Source organism: Miniopterus schreibersii, assembly GCF_964146895.1.
Source record: "Miniopterus schreibersii genome assembly, chromosome: 10".
NCBI lineage: Eukaryota > Metazoa > Chordata > Mammalia > Chiroptera > Miniopteridae > Miniopterus > Miniopterus schreibersii.
In genome coordinates, this window is record NC_138110.1 from 76,346,027 (window position 1) to 76,363,675 (window position 17,649).

General features: G+C 47.9%; 2 protein-coding genes and 1 long non-coding RNA gene across 3 annotated transcripts in view; 1 reads left to right on the forward strand and 2 right to left on the reverse strand.

Annotated features, from left to right (window-relative positions):
- The window catches only part of NAPB (NSF attachment protein beta), a 282,410-nt gene that overhangs the window by 225,368 nt on the left and 39,393 nt on the right, over positions 1-17,649 (reverse strand). The window lies entirely within an intron of this gene.
- Positions 1,021-11,717, reverse strand: LOC308562908. The gene is made up of 3 exons (XR_013999694.1): positions 9,188-11,717; positions 8,123-8,905; positions 1,021-2,716 (listed from the first exon to the last, which is right to left on the reverse strand). It is a non-coding gene; the product is annotated as an uncharacterized lncRNA (long non-coding RNA).
- On the forward strand, positions 12,119-15,557 carry NXT1 (nuclear transport factor 2 like export factor 1). The gene is made up of 2 exons (XM_081148498.1): positions 12,119-12,209; positions 14,842-15,557. The coding sequence occupies exon 2, from the start codon at positions 14,902-14,904 to the stop codon at positions 15,322-15,324; it is 423 nt and encodes a 140-aa protein (XP_081004624.1). The 5' UTR covers positions 12,119-12,209; positions 14,842-14,901; the 3' UTR covers positions 15,325-15,557.

Here is a 17,649-nt window from a genome sequence, read left to right on the forward strand (position 1 = left end):
TTTCAAAACAGAAACTGTTTGGCATCACAGCAGGTCCAGGGCCCTCCCTCTAGACTAGGGTCTTGAGTTCCCTTTGGGTGACTGTAGCTCCGCATAAGGCTTTGGCAAACTTTTCAGCAAATGACATAGTCATTTTGGGACAAAGTCCTTCTCACCACAGTCTATGACTTTTAAACACCTTTGTCCAGTTCTCCTTTGTTCCATCCCTGCTGAGAGGCTTTGGCAGATAGAGCCTCCACGCCTCTAGCAACAACTCCAGGAGGTACAGGGGGAGTGAGGTGGCGAGGACATTCCCCCTTCAAACCCACCAGGGAGCTCCTGGGGGTCCGTACGGCCTGGTGTTCTGACGCCCAGTGCACTCTGGGTTTGCCAGGGTCCTTGTCAACTTCAGGAATGTCCACTCTGGATGCTGGCTTTACTGCATTTAAGACCCCTCAAGAGAAAGGGCCTTGGCAGAACTTGAAGGGGGAGTCTGGGTGATGCACAGGCAGGTGGTCCCACATACAGCCCGAGTGACGGAGTGAAGAGGGTGCCCTGACCTCTGAAGGAGCAGGGCACCCGAAGGCAGGGAGCCTGGGTCTGGCTATCCCACAGTCCCCCAGGGCCCCTGGAGGGCCCCTCTCCGGTGCCCAGCCTCTGCCTTTCCCCGATGGGGCCAGGCCACGAGGTCTGCCCAGAACTCTGCCACGCGATCAGCCGAGCGTGCTTACAGTCCCTGAGCAGTGATGTCTTTTAAAAAACATATATTACAGAGAAAATCTGACTTCTTGTAGAAAAAGATAGAAAATGCATAATTTTTTACAAAACGAAGTTCATTCTCTAATCTGTTTTTCTCACCTAGCAATGTATAATTTATTTTTCAATCAGTACCTGAATACACTGCAAAAGATTCTAGCAACATGAGAATGAAGAGCCCCCTCCCCGCCGGCTGGGGCGTCACGCTGCAGCGGCACCGCAGGGACCGGCTTCCCGAGGCCCCGGCAGGCACTGGTTTCTCCAGGGTGGACATGGACACGGAGAACTGCTGAGTCGGCGATTGTGTATATTTTCTATTTTAATAAATACATCAAAATGTTCTCAAAATAGCTGTACTGATTTGCTCTTCCCGAATTGGAACAGCTGTTTTCCCACACCTGCTAACATGTGAAATCGTCCCACATTTTAATGTTTCCCAGACCAAGAGGTGAAAATTATTATCTCATCGTGGCTTTAGCTTGAATTTCCCTGAAACTGGTGATGTTTACATTGGCTGGTCTGTTTCCTCTACTGTGAATAAGTCAGATATATCCTGGCCCCTATGTTGTTAGTCTTTTAAAATAATTTTTTTTTATCTTCAGTTGAGGATATGGTTCATTCATTTTAAAGAGAAGGAGGAGAGAGGGAGAGAGAGAGAAAAAGAGAGAGAGAGAGAGAGTGAGAGGGGGGAGGGAGGGAAAGAGGGGGAGAGAGAGAGAGGGAAGAAGAGGGGAAGAGAGAAAGAAGGAGAGAGAGGGGAGAAGGGGGAGAGAGAAAGAGAGGGAGAGAGAGAGGGAGGGAGAGATGGAGAGGGAGAGAGGGAGAGGAACATCAATGTGAGAAACATCAATCAGCTGCCTCCGGTACTCGCCCTGACCGGGGATCGAACCCCCAACTTTTGGTGTATGGGACAATGTTCCAGCCAGCTGGGGGTAAAATAATTTCTGAACATTTTTTAAAAGTCTTGTATTAAATCTATATATCATATAAGATATAAGATATGTGAAACCTGGGAGAGTAATGTCCCATAACTTTGCTTATAATGCCTTTAGTCAGAGAGAAAAACTGTAGTTTTATGTAATCCAAACTTTCAATTTTTTTCCATAATAATCTTTATGGATTTGCTTTATTTACATCAGTGTTATATGCATACCAACTACAGACTGGTTTTTATACTTCCTTCTCAAAAATACATTCTACAAACAATAATATAAGATATAAGAGGAATCTAATTTTCCCCAAAGGTTTATGTATCACAATCGAGTTGAAGTACCATTATTGAATATACCAGGACTCCCCACATATCCGAAAAGCTTCTTTCATCATATGCCATTGTTTCTTTGTATCATGTGTACACATGCTAAAGTCACGTTCTGTTTGCTCTGTTTCCTCAAGTGTTGTTTCCATTTGTTGAGCCCAGTACCTGTGTTTTATGGGGCTGATGTGCTCACCTACGTACTTGAGGATCCTTTCCCTCTGGCTACTGTGCCGACTTTAGCCTAAAGCAGGAGTTGCTCTGCTGATGCTGGATGTGACGGAGATGAGGAAGATGCCTTCCTCCCACTCCTCCCTACTGGGTGTAGGGGTTCCTGTTGCTCTGACCCTCGCCCCACTGATACTGTCTCGTTGAGGAAGGGGCTGACCAGCAGGGGCTTTAAGATTCAGTTTCCCACATAAAACTCCCTGAAGGACATTGGGTGCCTCCATCAGCTTCTTAACAGCCCTTAGCTGGGAAACTCCAACAGCTCCTACCCCTGAGACTTTGCCTTCAGAAAGTGTTGGGGCTGTGGCTTCCTCTGCTCTTGCTTCCTCTCTGCTTTCTCTCTCATAAATTCTTCAGAATTGCTGCCCCATAGTTTTCCCACATGTAGCAGTGAAGGTTTGCTCTCTGTGTCCATGTTACAGGCTTTGGATGATCCAATCTTTTCACCATCCCTCTGGAATGTGCGGCCCTTCGTCACCTGGCAGGAGAGAGTCCCACCTGTGTATCGTGTAAAATGTGTTAAACCGGGTATTAAACACGTGTCACTTCTGTTTTGAATATTTTAATCGTCTTTCTGAACAACAGTATGCACATATCCTGGATCACTTGTTACTTCTTATGATAAATTCTTAGAAGGGGACTTCCTGGGTGAAACTATCTGACCACTGGTCCTGCGCATGGCAGTGGGTATTACCAACTCATCCAGATGAGCTGGCTCTGTTTACACTCCCACCATCTGTGGAGAAAACACATTTCTTACACCTTCAGCACCCAATTGGGACAGCCTCTTCACTAAACCTCTAAGCTGTTCTCCACAAAACAATAGTCACAAGAAAACATCATGAAAGTCAGACGGGGGGTGTTCTATCTATGGAATTCAGAACAGAATTGGGGTCTCCAGCAGGCTCAGGAGGCTGGTTGTAAACGCTTCTATGTAGTGGGTCTCCCCCAGATTTTAAATCACAAATGCTGGCAATCTGATTCCCACGCAGCCTGAGACAGGCTGTGTGGAACTCCAGTGGGCCCAAGGTCCTTCAGAGAAGGGCTGGCGGCCACAGGCTCGAAGCTTAGCTTTCCTTTGCCAGAACTGTCCCCAGGGTCTGTCTCTGGAGGTACCCATGGCTCTGCTGGGGGAACTGCTTGGCTTGGCCTCTCCAAGGTCACACACGGGAGCCCGGGGGTCCAGCCCTGTGCCTCTGATAACCTCAGGTCATGGAAGTTTCCTTCCTTCTGAGGAAGAGGTGTGACTCATCACCTCCACAGTCAAGTAGGAAAGGCAGCCAGCGGTGGGCAGCCATGTGCAATATAAACTCTGGGCCAACCCAAGAACAGGTGTTGCAAGGAAGGAAAGTTTTCATCTGATATGGCCCAACAGGCCAGCACTCTGACCAGGTCATCTCCAAACAGTGCTGAGTGGGTGTATTGGTGTCCCAAAGCAGCTGTGAGATAACCACAAATGTAGGTGGCTTAAAACAACAGAAATGTATTCTCTCAGAGTCCTAGAGGCTACAAGTCCAAAATCAATGTGTTGACAGGGCTACACTCCTACCAGGGTCTCTACGGGAGGATCCTTCCTCACCTCTTCCAACTTCCAGTAGCCCCAACTGTTCCTCGACTTGTGGCTGCATGGCTCTGATGTCTGCCCCATCAGCACATGGCCTTCTCTTTACCTGTGTTGTCTGTGTCTCTTCTCATATCATAAGGACGCCAGTCATATTGGATTAAGGGCCACCCCACTCCAGTATGACTTTGTGGTAACTAATTATGCCTACAGTGGCTCTATGATATGTGCCCTTCTTTGGTCACATTCTGAGATTCCAAGTGGAAGTGAATTTGGGGGACACTATTCAATCCAGCACTCATGGAGCCTACATTGGATGTGTAAGCAGAAATCCACATAAGAAGCTATCTCCCTTAGCAGGAGGTGATGAGACGCCCCCACTCAAAGTGAACCGACAACGAAGAGCCTGGGCCTTGATGCCCCAAGTTCTGATCCCAGTCTTTCCACTTAGTAAATACCTAACTTTGTCGATGCTGCTGCATCCCTCCAAACCTCAGCCTCCTCACCTTAAAATAGAGACACCACTGAAAATGCATAGAAAGGGATGAACATATTGAGTGTTCACTTCGTGGTGACTCTAACCGTCCGTCAGATCTGGGCTGGCTCAAGAAAGGGTCACAGGTTGAAGCACCCAGGAGCACACACCCTCAGGCACATCACTCTGCCTTTGCCATTAATAACAAGAACAACTTGGGAAAATAAAACTGAGTGTTCGGCCCTGGAAGGCCTATTCCAAACATTTCCATCCTGTTCTTTCAAACAGCTGACTGTCCTCTGTCACAGTCTGTCCTCCAGTGTCACTCACCACTGATAAGACTTGGGAGGCATTGCTGACCCTGGGGGCACAGATTTAATGGACATAGAAACTGTGCCTCTGGCTCCAGTGAAACCAGCAAAGGTTGGGGAGGAGATGGGCCAGCTCTCCTGTTTCCTCCAGACCCTGCCCTTCCTCCTGGCCCAGCACAATGGGCACCACACCCATCCCATCCCAGAAGGAAGAAGCTCATTTCCATGCTGAGCTCCAGCATATGCCTTTTCTCATTTCTCCATGAGGCAAGGGTCCCACAGTCAGTGTTGGCCACTCATTTCCGATAGCAAAAATGAAGCCCTATTACATAATATGGGCAGAAAATCCATCCAGTTACTTTAGTGAACAGCATTTCCATCTGGACAGCTTTTCTTCATATCCACATGGCCAATATCGAAGGTTGCAATCACACAGGGCTTCATAGTTTCTACAAATGCTTAGCAGACACTTTATTTCGTCTTGGTCCTCACAAAGCCCATGGCCCTAAATTCACCACATCTCCATTCTCAATCTACGGATAAATAACCTGAGGCTTAGGGAAGTTGCTAAGGAGGCACAGCTAAGTGTCAAAGCCTGGACTCGGATCCAGGCCTTCCATCCAGGCGCTGCACTCCTTTAACTCTCCCATGCTACCTAAGGAGCAGTTTCTATCCTGTGTAACTTGGTCAGAAGAAACACGTCATCCTTCCCTGCGAGAAGTTCTCACCATCACACTCACTTCGCAAAGGTCACATCACAGGTTTCCATAACTTTATGCATATTTGCATCTGAGGATCAAGGGGCAGTGTTTCCCAGTGAAGAGAGCTGGAGTTTTGGATGGAAAAAGACTCGTATGCCAGGCTGGTATAATAACCACAAATCAATTAACTTGATACACCACATAAACAAAATGAAAGACAAAAATCATATGATTATTTCAATACATGCAGAAAAGCACTTGACAAAATCCAATATCCATTTATGAGAAAAATTCTTGGCAAAGTGGGGATGAAGCGAACATGCCTCAACATGATAAAGGCCACATGTGACAAACCCACAGCCAACACCAGACTCAGCAGGGAAAAGCTAAACGCGTGTCCTTCAAGAAGGGGAGTAAGACAAGGAGTCCACCTTCACCACTTTCATTCAACAGAATGTTGACGCCCCCGCCACAGCCATCAGATTTTTAGAGAGAGTAGAAGGGAGAGGGAGAGAGAGAAATATTGATGTGAGAGTGAAACACCGATTGGCTGCCTTCTGCACGCCCCCTACCAGGGATCGAGCCTGCAACTCAGGCATGTGCCCTGACCGGAAATCGAACCAGCAACCTTTTGGTGCATGGGACAGCATCCAACCAACTGAGCCAACACCAGCCAGGGCTGGAATCAACATTTTTTAATTTTTTAAAATATATAGTGATTCTATAGACATGTCTATTATTTTATTTTATTTTCAATATGTTTTTATTTATTTCAGAGAGAGGAAGGGAGAGGGAGAGAGAAAGAAACATCAATGATGAGTCATTAATCAGCTGCCTTCTGCTCGCCCTCTACTGGGGACCGAGCCCTCAACCCTTGCCATGTGCTGTGACCAGGAATCAAACCCTGATCTCCTGGTTCATGGGTCAACGTTCAACCACTGAGCCAGGCAGCCAGGATGGACTTAACATTTTAAATTAAAGCCCAACCGGGCGTGGCTCAGCGGTTGAGCGTCGACCTAGGATCCAGGTGATCGGGGTTCGATTCCTGGTCAGGGCACATGCCCGGGTTGCTGGTTGCAGCCGATCAATGACTCTCTCATCATTGATGTTTCTATATATCTCTCTCTCCCTCTCCTTTCCTCTCTCTGAAATCAATAAAAATATATTTTTAAAAATTAATAAATAAATTAATTAATTAAAGGCAGCCGCTGCTTCCACTTAGGGTGGAGGACAGAAGAGTTACTCGGAAGTAGGGAGAACCACCTGGACATTCACCGACAGCCCCCTTCTTCACCCCTGGAAAGCCAGGACCTCCCAGGACTATGGAGGTGAGGATGACCCCGCTGTCATCCTAAGCTAATCCTTCTGCCCACTCATCATTTTGTCATTTTTTCCCATTGTACACTGTTCATCCATCGCCTTGAAACCATCCCTGGGCCAAAATTCAAAATGCCAAACACTTTACCAAAGCACTAACAAAAGCAGCATTTTGAGAAAGCAGCTCAGAGATTCTAAATAGCACCAAAATTATAAGTCCCACCGCTTTGGAAAGGCAGAACATTTACTTTCCGGAGGCTTCTAAGACTTCCTCCTAGTGAAATAAATATTTACTTTCCTCAGCACACCCGCCAATACACAAGAGATATTCTTGGGCTCTGCAACATTTTCAAATGTCTGATCTAGAAACTGAACACTTTCGTTTCATGACGAGAAAAGCTAACCGGCAGCAGGGAACAGCTCTTTCCAAAGTCTAGCCCACACTCATGTGGCAGCTGCTTTGAACAGCAACTCAGAACCTAAGCACTGGACACGTCCGGAAAACTTCAAACATGAGAAAATTATACTCAATAGTTGGGTCTGAACTGATTGTCAGGGAAGTGGAAAATAATGTTTGGTTTAATATTTTAAAATCATGAGAGACATAAGAATTCCAGGTGTGGATTTAGAGGCTGTTTTTTTATTATAATTATTGTTAATCCTCACCCAAGGATGTTTTTTTCCCCATTGATTCTTAGAAAGAGTGGAAGGGAGGGAGGGGAAGAGAGAGAGAGAAACATGATGTGAGAGAGACACATCGATTGGTTGCCTCCCACGGGTGCCCTGACCGGGGCCAGGGATGGAACCTGCAACCCAGGTATGTGTCCTTGAACAGGAATCAAACCTGCGACCCTTCAGTTCACAGGCTGATGCGCCAACCACTGAGAACACTGGCCAGGCCTGGAGGCTCCTTTTTATCAGCAAAAACTAGGAAACCTCTACTTCAATGGCATTTCCCTCTAGCCCTCACCCCAGAGACCTCTAAGTCCTGGTCCTCTAATCAAGGGCAGTGGTTCTCAAAGTGTGGTCCCTAGACCAGCAGTTCCAGCATGCCCTGGGAATTAGTTAGAAATGCAAACCCTGGCCTCACCCCATTCTACTTGTGGCAAAAACTCTGAGAGTGAGGCTCTGGCATTTGTGAGTTAACAAGCCTTCTAGGGAGTTCTGATGCTCCCTCAAATTTGAGAACCTCTACTTATAATTTGTTAGTGTTAAATGTGTTTGGGTTTATTGCTGCCTGCCATCAAAACAGACCTGGTAACTGAGGTACTGACCCTTCAAGAAACCAGAACCCCTCTAGAGATTCCCCAGTACTTTCATGTTGAGAGAAAATTCTGTCTTCTGGATCACTGTTTAGGCTGGGTTCCTCCAGCAGCAGGACCTGAGACAATCATTCAAATGCAAGCAGATGATCCCAAGACACACCTGTTAGGGGCATGGGGAAGAGCCAGCACAGGGTGTGTCCACAGCCAGGTTGACACTGATGAGGGTGACTGGGGCCAGTCCCTGGGGAGATTCAGGGGACAGTGTAGGGCATACCTCAGAGATGTCCCCTCCAGGGCATGGAAGCTGATATATTTCTTCTCCATCCCCATGTGTCATTGTTGAGGGCAGCTCTTGGGTGTTGATTCCCAGCTGTCCTGCTCTGCCCTGCCTTGGATGAGGCAGATGACCCTCATCCAGGAAGGAGAGTGGAGGATGACACCCCACCATCTGCTCCACGCAGAATCCCTCAGGCTGCCAGGAAGGAAAAAAAAAATTATTATAACTTGTTTCTAAGCTCCTAAGACTCTGTGGTTCCTTACTCAATTACTCCTCATTGATCAAGGCCTCTCAAGTCATATCTTCCCTGGACTCCTCAGTGTCTCCAGGTTGGGTATTGCCTCTCTATGCAGTGCACCCCTGGAATCAATTTATCAGCCAAACATCTCTGTGACTCTGGGCCTGCTGTGATCAGCCCTCAGGTGGGAGAGAACCCTCCTAGAGTTGATGGGCATGGATAAGGCAAACAAATATTAGATCCTGCACCAGAAAACTACATTGAAAATGAGGAAAAGCTCAATTCTATGTTTACAGACTTAAAAATCCAAAAGTTGCCTGTCTTCAGAGCTGCCAGAGGCTCGGCGTGACCAGATGTGGCCTTCTTTCCTGGACGGACTCCACACAGCAAATGGAATCACTTGCTCCACTGCTGCTTAAGCCAGGCTCATCTTCCAGAAGGTGCCCATGTGATTTGGTGACAAATCCTACCAATTTGTCAGTACACTTGTCCCAAGTTTAACAGCCAGTTGTTGGAGGAATTGTTGGCAAATAAGGAAGTTGCTGTCAATGCAAAATGTGAAAGCATATTAACATTTTCTGAATGCCTACTTTGTGTCCGGTCCTGTGCTAAAACTTACCACATATTGTTTCATTAGCTCCTCATGCCAACCCCAGGAAATAGATATTATTACCATCCCCACTCTACAAATGAGGCAGTTAAGCTTTCAGGTTAACTCACTGGCCACAACCACTCTGCTAGTACACTAAGCCACAGTAGTTCACTTAGAAAAGTACCTTTATATTTATGCCCCATTTTAAATAATATTTTAAGAAGGAACTTACTGGCTCTTAAAACTGAGAAGCCCAAACTTCTAGGCTGATTTCATTCCCAACACAGTCATCAAAAGTTTGATTTCTCATCTCTCCTGTCTGCCTCTTCGTAAGGGGCTCCCTCTTCAGGGGGATAATGGGGCTGCAGCGGCACCATCCACATATCACATATTCAGAAGGAGAAACAGGAAAAGGATCTTTCCCAAAATCCTTCTCCAGACTCAATGGTCCAAACTAGGCCTCTCACTACTCCACAACTGTGCTCAGGGCATAGGGTGCCTGTGTGGTGCCCCTTAGAGCCAGGAGTGTCTCTCACCTTCCAGAATCAAGGACTACAAGGGAAGTAAAAACCAGGCTTCCTTCTGGTAGTAAGGAAGTGACTGTTGGAGGGGAATCATCACAATTAGAATATTGTGGAGCAATTTGAACCCAGACCTGTCCGTGTATTCACACAGTATTTATTGAGTCCTTGCTATGGGTCAGGCACAACTTTAGATGATGTAGACGCAAGCCGGAAAGGTTTCTGCCCTCCTGCCGTTGGCTCTGCTGGCTCTCAGGGCCAGAGCCTTGTTCTTACAAGACCTGGGAGCTGGACGAATGTTCTAACTTTTCTAGGTTTGAAGTGGGTCTATGACTCCAGGCTGATCATTTAATTTGAGCCTCAGCCACTTCACCTGTAAAACTGGGAATAATGATACCTCCACCAGTTATAAGAATGAAACTGTGGACTCTGAGAAGAAATATACCTGTCAGGAAGGGCTCCTCCTGGTTGACTGGGCTCAAATTCATAACCAGAATCCGGCAGCCATTGCTGACAGGCCTCTCGCACACACTGCACCTTAGGGAAGCACAACAGATCAGGCTGCCGAGACTTCTTGACGTCCGAGCCAACCCTTTAAGTTTCTGGAATCATATTTTCAACCTATGGACTGAGACATGCCCTGTTCATTTGCAACTGTGGGCTGTATCCTGGTTTGCATCCTTACCAATTAGAGCACCTCCATGAGGACCATGATTCTAACCAATCAGGACAGTTCTTGTGGACCAATCAAAATGTATAAATTTGCATTCACTATTGGCACAGAAATAGACCCATCAGGGACCCGGGCAAGAACTTTCCCAAAGAGGCCTCCCCTTTGGGAGGGAGGGCCAGAGCACCCTCTTCGGTCTCCACCTAGGCTGTGTTTCTCTGGTTAGAAAACTGTTCACCTCAATAGTCTCTTCTTTTCCCCACTCCAGATTGTGGACGCCTGTTGGCACTGGACTGGTGGCAGGGGCCGTTTGTTAACAAAATAAAGCGGGCTTAGGTGGGACACATGAGGAAGCTTAAAGCAGCAGACATCCAACCTAATGGGCTATAGGGTAGTAAGTCAACTCCCATTTTCATTGCATCGATGCTGTGATTTGGATTTTTGTACATTACACCCTCACCTTACTGTCTCAAGCTTTATAAAGACAGTTTAGCGTGAATACTGCTCCGCAGATGCTAGCTCGCCCTCTCTACCCAGTCTACAACTTCATTTCTCATAATCCAAATTTTTCACCTACTTGATTTAAGGAGGTGGGGTTACCTATGTTAGGGAGCCCACCCAGTTTCTAAATTTGTCCTGAAATCTGAGAGCAAAAAATTCTCATAGGAATGCAAGTAAAGGTAGCCAACGAGATCGTGAGCTGAATGCACGCACACGCTAAAGATGAGACCTCAGCAAGCCTCACATGTCCGGAGGGCTCCCACCGGTGTGCAAGGAATTAGTCTCTCAGTGCAGCGGATGGACCTGAGAATCTTGTATCGGAAGAAACCAACATTTTAAATGTATGCTGTAAACTGTAAATTTCCCAAATCCCATGCTAACTGGTTCCATTCTATTAAGCCTGTTGATTTAAACAAAATTCCAGTTTAAAAAAAAGGGAGGCGGGGGGGAATCAGCTCAGGTTGCAGATTAGCTGAACAGCTAGTTTCAAGGCTGGAGAACGGAAAGAAGCACAATGCCGCCCGTGCCCCGAGCCCGAGCCGGAGCAGGCGCTTTTCCTAGGCCCTCGAGTCCCAGGACACAAGGAGGCAGGTTCCCCTACTTGGCATACTTTGTCACGTCAAGCCTTACGCACACCCTCAGCTCTTCTCGCGCTTCTAATTTCCCACTGAACATAAACTGGCTGTCCTCTCTGTAGTCTTCACCGTCAGCTCGGGGCCTTGACCAGGGAGAGTTCAACCGAAGCTCTGCGGGCTTCGCTCGCCGTCTCGTGGGGCTTTCCTGGCGCCCTCGCGGGGCACCCTGCTCTCTCTGACCGAAAGCCTGAACTCGGGTCCCCGTCGCTGCTGGTTTCCCACGACTGCGTCAGGTAGCGAAGCATCATGAACCTTAACTGGAATCGCCGCAACTGCTGGAGAACGCGGGACCCCGGCCGAGAGACGCACCACGCCCCGCACGCACTCCCGGCCTCTCGGACTACACCGCCTCCTCCGCTGGAGAGCCGACCCACCCCGAGTTCCGGGAACGGAACTTGCAGGTTTCGTCCAATCAGAGACCCGGCTGACCAGCTGGGCGGGAGTCTGTGATCCGGTTAGACCAATGAGAACTCCAGCGCGGATTCGCGGTGGTCTCTGGGACAGCGCCTCTCCCGGAAGCCGCCGCGCCTTCCGGCCACACCTGGGCGGGGCTGGCCTCCGAGCCCGCCGGGCCGCTGGATGGCATTTCTTCTTTTCACCCGCGACGGAGGCGGCCGCGGGTGCGGGCGCGGCCAGGGGCGCTCGCGTGGGCTCGGAGCGCGGCGGGCCTCGCGGGCGACCCGCGGGGGCGCTGTCTAGTCTCCGGGCTCCGAGGTCCGGGCGCCCAGGCGGGGCCTCCGGGAGAAGAGGAGGGGCGAGGGCGGCTCTCCCGTCTCCGCGGGGCGCGAAGCCCCGGCCGGCCCGCTCCGCGACCTTCAGGGGCCGGCTCTCTGTGGCGCTGTGGCCCCGGGGGGGCCTCCGCCACCCACGCGGACCGGGGCAGACCGAGGTCGCCGCCCACGCTGACCCGGGCCTTCGCGGGCGCAGGTAGGTGGGTCCCTCGCGGGGCAGCCTGAGGGGCTCGGGAGACTCGGGCGCGCACGTGTGTCCCCGCGCCTTCCCTCCATTGTCAGGATTCAGCCGGGTTCTGTCCTCGCCCGGGTGGCAGCGCTGCCGTCCTGGACCGAGCTTTGGCTTGTGCGAAAAGCTGGGCAGGAAATTCGCTCGACGATGCCGTGCCGGTGCCGGAGCGGGTGTCGGTCCAGGCGGTGGCCGCGGGGCGCGTGGTTGAAAGGCGCGGACCGCCGGAGAGGAGGCCCGTTTCATCTTCTCCGGTCCAGCTGCAGAGAGCTAAAGGCGGCGAGCTTCATAGCTTCTCTCATCCAGCTGCTTTCCAGTCTCATTGTCCCTGATTTGATGGAGACGGGTTGGCCATGAGCTCTGTAGGTGACTGATCCGCAGCAGTGGAGGCAATCGTTTTATTAAGCGGCGGGGCGGGGCGGGGCGGGGCGTTACCTGCGCCTGGAAAGACCACTTTAAAAAAAATGTTTCTATTGATTTTAGAGGGAGAAGAAGGGAGAGGGAGAGAGAGAATCATGTTGAGAAACATCAGCGTCGACCGGCTGCCTCCTGCACGCCCCCTGCTGGGGGTGGAGCCCGCCACCCGGCGCCGCTGCCCCGACCGGAATCGAACCCGCGGCCTCCTGGTGCACGGCTCGAGGCGCAACCCCTGAGCCACAGCAGCTGGGCTGGAAAGACCACTTTCGCAGAACCCCAAACGAGCCGGGAACGGGGTGGAGAAGAGGGGTGTATCTGAGATGGTAGAGGGAGTGAGATAGGCCAGGGTGAGGAATGTGGGCCTCGGGTGGTTGAGAATTCCAGCAAGAGAGAAAGTCGGGCCCCTGAAAGGAAATGTTCAAACTGGCGTCCAGGAATTCTGCTCTGATAGGCTTGATTTCAAAAGTGCAGGAACTTAAAAAAATACGCAAGTAAAAGGACAGCATAATCTTGACATTTTAAAGGGCCACACACGTTCTTATAAGATAAATAAGGAGTGTGCTTGCTGTCAAGACCTCGATCCAAACCTGTCTCAATTTTATTAGTAAAATTGTTTAGTGATACCCTCTCATCCACTTGTGGTGACCATTAAATGAGGTAATGCGTGTAAAGCACTTAGTAAATACCAGCTCAGAGTTGTGTTGAGGCTTGACTTCAGGTCCATGGAGGGAGTGGAAAATCCAAGGTGTGCATCTTGCACTGGAACTGCTCATTCCTAGGACCAGGCTACCTCCCAGCTCCTTACAGTTCTTTACCGGAGGCAGAGGCTCCACCTTTCTCAGGCCTGACTTCTTCCCAGTCCTGTGTGTTTTTTTATGTATTACGTTAAAAAAGTTAAGGTCTGCAAAATGAAAAAAATTGTTCAATATTTCATTTTGTAAGTCTAAGCATATCTACTATTTTAGTAATGTTGTCCTCTGTTGGGTTCTTTTTTAGTAAAATATTTTAATGATATAAAAAAGAACAGGGAGCCCTGGCTGGTGTGCTTTGTGGTTAGAGCGTCGTGGGTTTGATTCCCAGTCAAGGGCACTTACCTCGGTTTTGGGTTCACTCTCCACCACCAGCCAGGGCCTGTGCCGGAGGCAACCGGTCGATGTGTCTCTCTCACACTGATCTTTCTCTCTCTCACTTCCTCTCTCTCCCTCTCCCTCCTGCCTCCCTTTTACTCTCTGAAAAGCAATGGAAAAAATATCCTCAGGTGAGGATTAAAAAAAGAGAGAACAGGGAACTATAACCATTGTACCATACCCTGAAAAAAAACCCAAACACAAGTAATTTTTCTTTATGCCCTTGGATTTTTTTTTTTAAGGAAATGTGGCATCTCAGCTACAGTTGAAGTTCTTTTTTGCTGCCCCCACACCACCCCATAGAATTTTTGATTCTAACTTGTCTTTGCATTGTGGCTTACAGGATTTACCTGGTGAGTATTTGTGCTCACAGATGCTAGGTGCTCTCTATTCTCATTCCCAGCCAGCCACCAGGTTTGCTTCTTATAGCTTATCATGAGGATTACAGCCATCATTTTGGTCCTGTCCTTGGGGCATTTGTTCTCTTACCCTCTTAAGAAACTTGCCTTTTTAAAAAACACAACCAAAAAAACACCTTTCAGTCTCCCTGGAGTGACCTCCTGATAGGCTGTCCCAGGCTGTCACTAACTGAGCAGCTAATGAGCATATGCCATCTAATTGGCCTTCATCGGGTCAGTTCCCTTCAATAAGGTCCACTGTCTTTACCCAGGATAAATCTTTCTCACTTTTCCACACTTTCAGGAAAAGTGGCCTTCCATAGTCAAATGTACTGTTTTATAAAATGAGATTTAAAAAATTCATAGTAATAGCTACTGTTTTCTGAGATGTAGGTATCAGGCTTTTCTAACTAAGCACTTAGTATACACTGTCTTATTTAATTCTCATATTAAAACTATGCCACAAGTGCTATTATTCCCATTTTAAGATGAACAATCAGGTTTAGTAAGATTAAGAGTTGGCAGCAGTTTGTGCCTAGACTCATCTCTACAGTGTGTAATTGTTTTGCCACCAATAGAAAAGGAGGATTGTTTAGTTGTCAGGACAGAGTGAAGTTTGGCATTCACATGGGCTCTCTTCTACCTTCCTCCCCACAGCCCCGGCTCCCTCAGGTGCAGGAAGCACCTGGGTGGAGGCCTCCTTCAGGAGAGCCAGAGATGGCATCAGTGGACTTCAAGACCTACGTGGATCAGGCATGCAGGGCTGCTGAGGAGTTTGTCAATGTCTACTACACCACCATGGACAAACGGAGGCGTCTGCTGTCCCGCCTGTACATGGGCACTGCCACCCTGGTGTGGAATGGAAACGCTGTTTCAGGACAAGAGTCCTTGAGTGAGTTTTTTGAAATGTTGCCTTCCAGTGAGTTCCAAATCAATGTGGTTGACTGCCAGCCTGTACATGATGAAGCCACCCCAAGCCAGACCACGGTCCTCGTTGTGATCTGTGGAACAGTGAAGTTTGAAGGCAACAAACAACGGGACTTCAACCAGAACTTCCTCCTGACTGCCCAGGCTTCGCCTAGCAACACAGTGTGGAAGATAGCAAGCGACTGCTTCCGGTTCCAGGACTGGACCAGCTAGTAGAGTAGGCTCAGTCCCAGCTCTGGAGGGAAACAGGCCTCAAATGTGGGGACACGAGTTCCTTTCTGTTGTGGGCTGCACTGCCCAGGCTGAACTCCGCATTTGCTCAAGTCCATGGAGCCCCTTTCTGATTATACTTATTTGTCATAGTTGCCTTTTCATAGTAGTAAAATTTTCTATTTTTCTAGAGACCCTGGTTCTGGAAATTCTGACAAGTAAAACAGTAATACACATGTTGTTTTTCTCTTGCCTAGTGTGTTTGACAAGGTTTTAAGGAGAAGAAAGTAGGTTAAGGGCAGTAGGCTTAATAGTGGCACCTACAGAGGTGTTATAGGTCCAGGGGCAAGCACCTCCCCAGGCACAGATGTGCACACAGGTGTACAGGAACTGGGCTTGCCAGCCATCTCCATACTGGAATTCCTTGAGACACTTTGAAATTACCTTTGCTCTAGCCACACATCCCAGACCAACTGTACCCTGATATCTGAGGGTAGGGCTGGGCACTGGCGTTTTTCTAAAGCACCCTAGGAGTCTTAGTGTTGATACATCAGGATCACCTAACGGAGGTGGCAGGGCCCTACCTTAGAACCTTAGCTGAGAGTTAAGTCAATGAGAACAGGTGAAATACTGAATAACTAATAGCTGCTTGTAAATGAAGCAGATATATGAACTATTCTCCTGAAGAGAAGGTGAAGAGCTGCTCTTATGAGGAAGTACTGAGGCTGGGGTGAGGGGCGCATCCAGAGTCAAAGCTAGTTTTACTGACCCTGAAGGACAACTAACTGCATTTCTCCAATGTAAAAAATAAATGGAAAACTCCATTAGCCTTTAACCATTAGAGGAGATCTCGTAGCCATGTGGCTTCCCCAGTTAAATTTCCTTTGATAGTACACTAGGTTTGGGGCAGGGTTGTGGGTTAGGATTTGGAAAGGGGAATTTGAGAAGGGAGTAATGATGTGTACGGTGGCACAGGGGACAGTTTCCTCCTAATACCCTTCTGGAACCTTCTCTAGTTACTGAAGCCCAATGTTGAGCAAGACAAAGTACCCACCTAAAAGAGGACTTCCCAGCTCGATTTATAGCTAGGTTTGACATATGACCCAGTCCTAGAAGGGCTGGGCTTGTAGGGGAATATTGCTTCAAAGACCCTTCTTTCTCTGTCCTGCCTGGAAGGCAGCTATGATGGCTAGACCCCTGGCTCTGGCTCAGGCTTGGCTATGCTTTAGAGGTAGTACTTTCAGCACTTGATACTAACTTGGTCAGAACACAGAATCCCAGCTGTTCTTTTCTATGTATCTTGCTTTTATGTCTACTTAGACTTCGAATACATTTTAAATACTTCATGTGCTCTTTTAAACACTTAGATAAGATCCTTGATACTGACAAAGTAGGACTGCAGCGGTGTTTGAACAATGTTTTACTCAAAGTTGTTCTATAAAAACTGGTGCATCACCTATATTGATATTCTATGTTGAACCAAAGTTGGTTTAAAAACATTTGTGGCTGGATAAATTTTATCCAACTGCGATGCCCCAATATATAACCAAAAGAGGTGAAAGCAGGGACTATGATACTTGTACATCAGTGTTCTTAGCAGCATTATTAAGAGCAAAAAGATGGAACCACCCAAATGTTCATCAACAGATAAATGGGTAAACAAAATGTATATATACACACAAAGGGATATAAACTTTTAGGAAAAGAGGGAATGGGAAGTTACTGTTGAATGGGTACAGAGTTTCTGTTTGGGGTGATGAAAAATCATGGAGACTGATAGTGGTGAAGGTTGTAGAACATTGTGAATGTACTTAATGCCACTGAATTATACACTTAAAAATGGTTAAACTAGCCCTGGCCAGCATGGGTCAGTGGTTAAGAGTATCGGCCCACACACCAAGGGGTTGTGGGTTTGATTCCTAGTCCATTCCAGGCCCCAGTTGGGGCTGTGCAGAAGGCAGCCAATTGATGTGTCTCTCTCACATCGATGTTTCTCTCTTCACTCTAAAAATCAATGGAAAAAAAATATCCTCGGGTGAGGAGTAACCAAAAGAAAGTTAAACTAGTAAATTTTGCTATGTATATTTTAACACAGTTAAAAAGATTCATTCCAGAACTATTGTTAAATTCTTTAGGAAAATCTTCAAGGAACAGTGTTTGCAGTTTTAAAACACCTTTTAAAAGGCAAATAACCTTTTCCCAACTCCTTCATCTTTAGTGCTAGGCAGAGCTATCACCTATTTCCTAAATGCCTCTAGTGACCTGAGAGTCATGCAGGTATTGAGGGCAAAACTGGAAATGTCTGAGAGCTTATGCTACGATGTACAT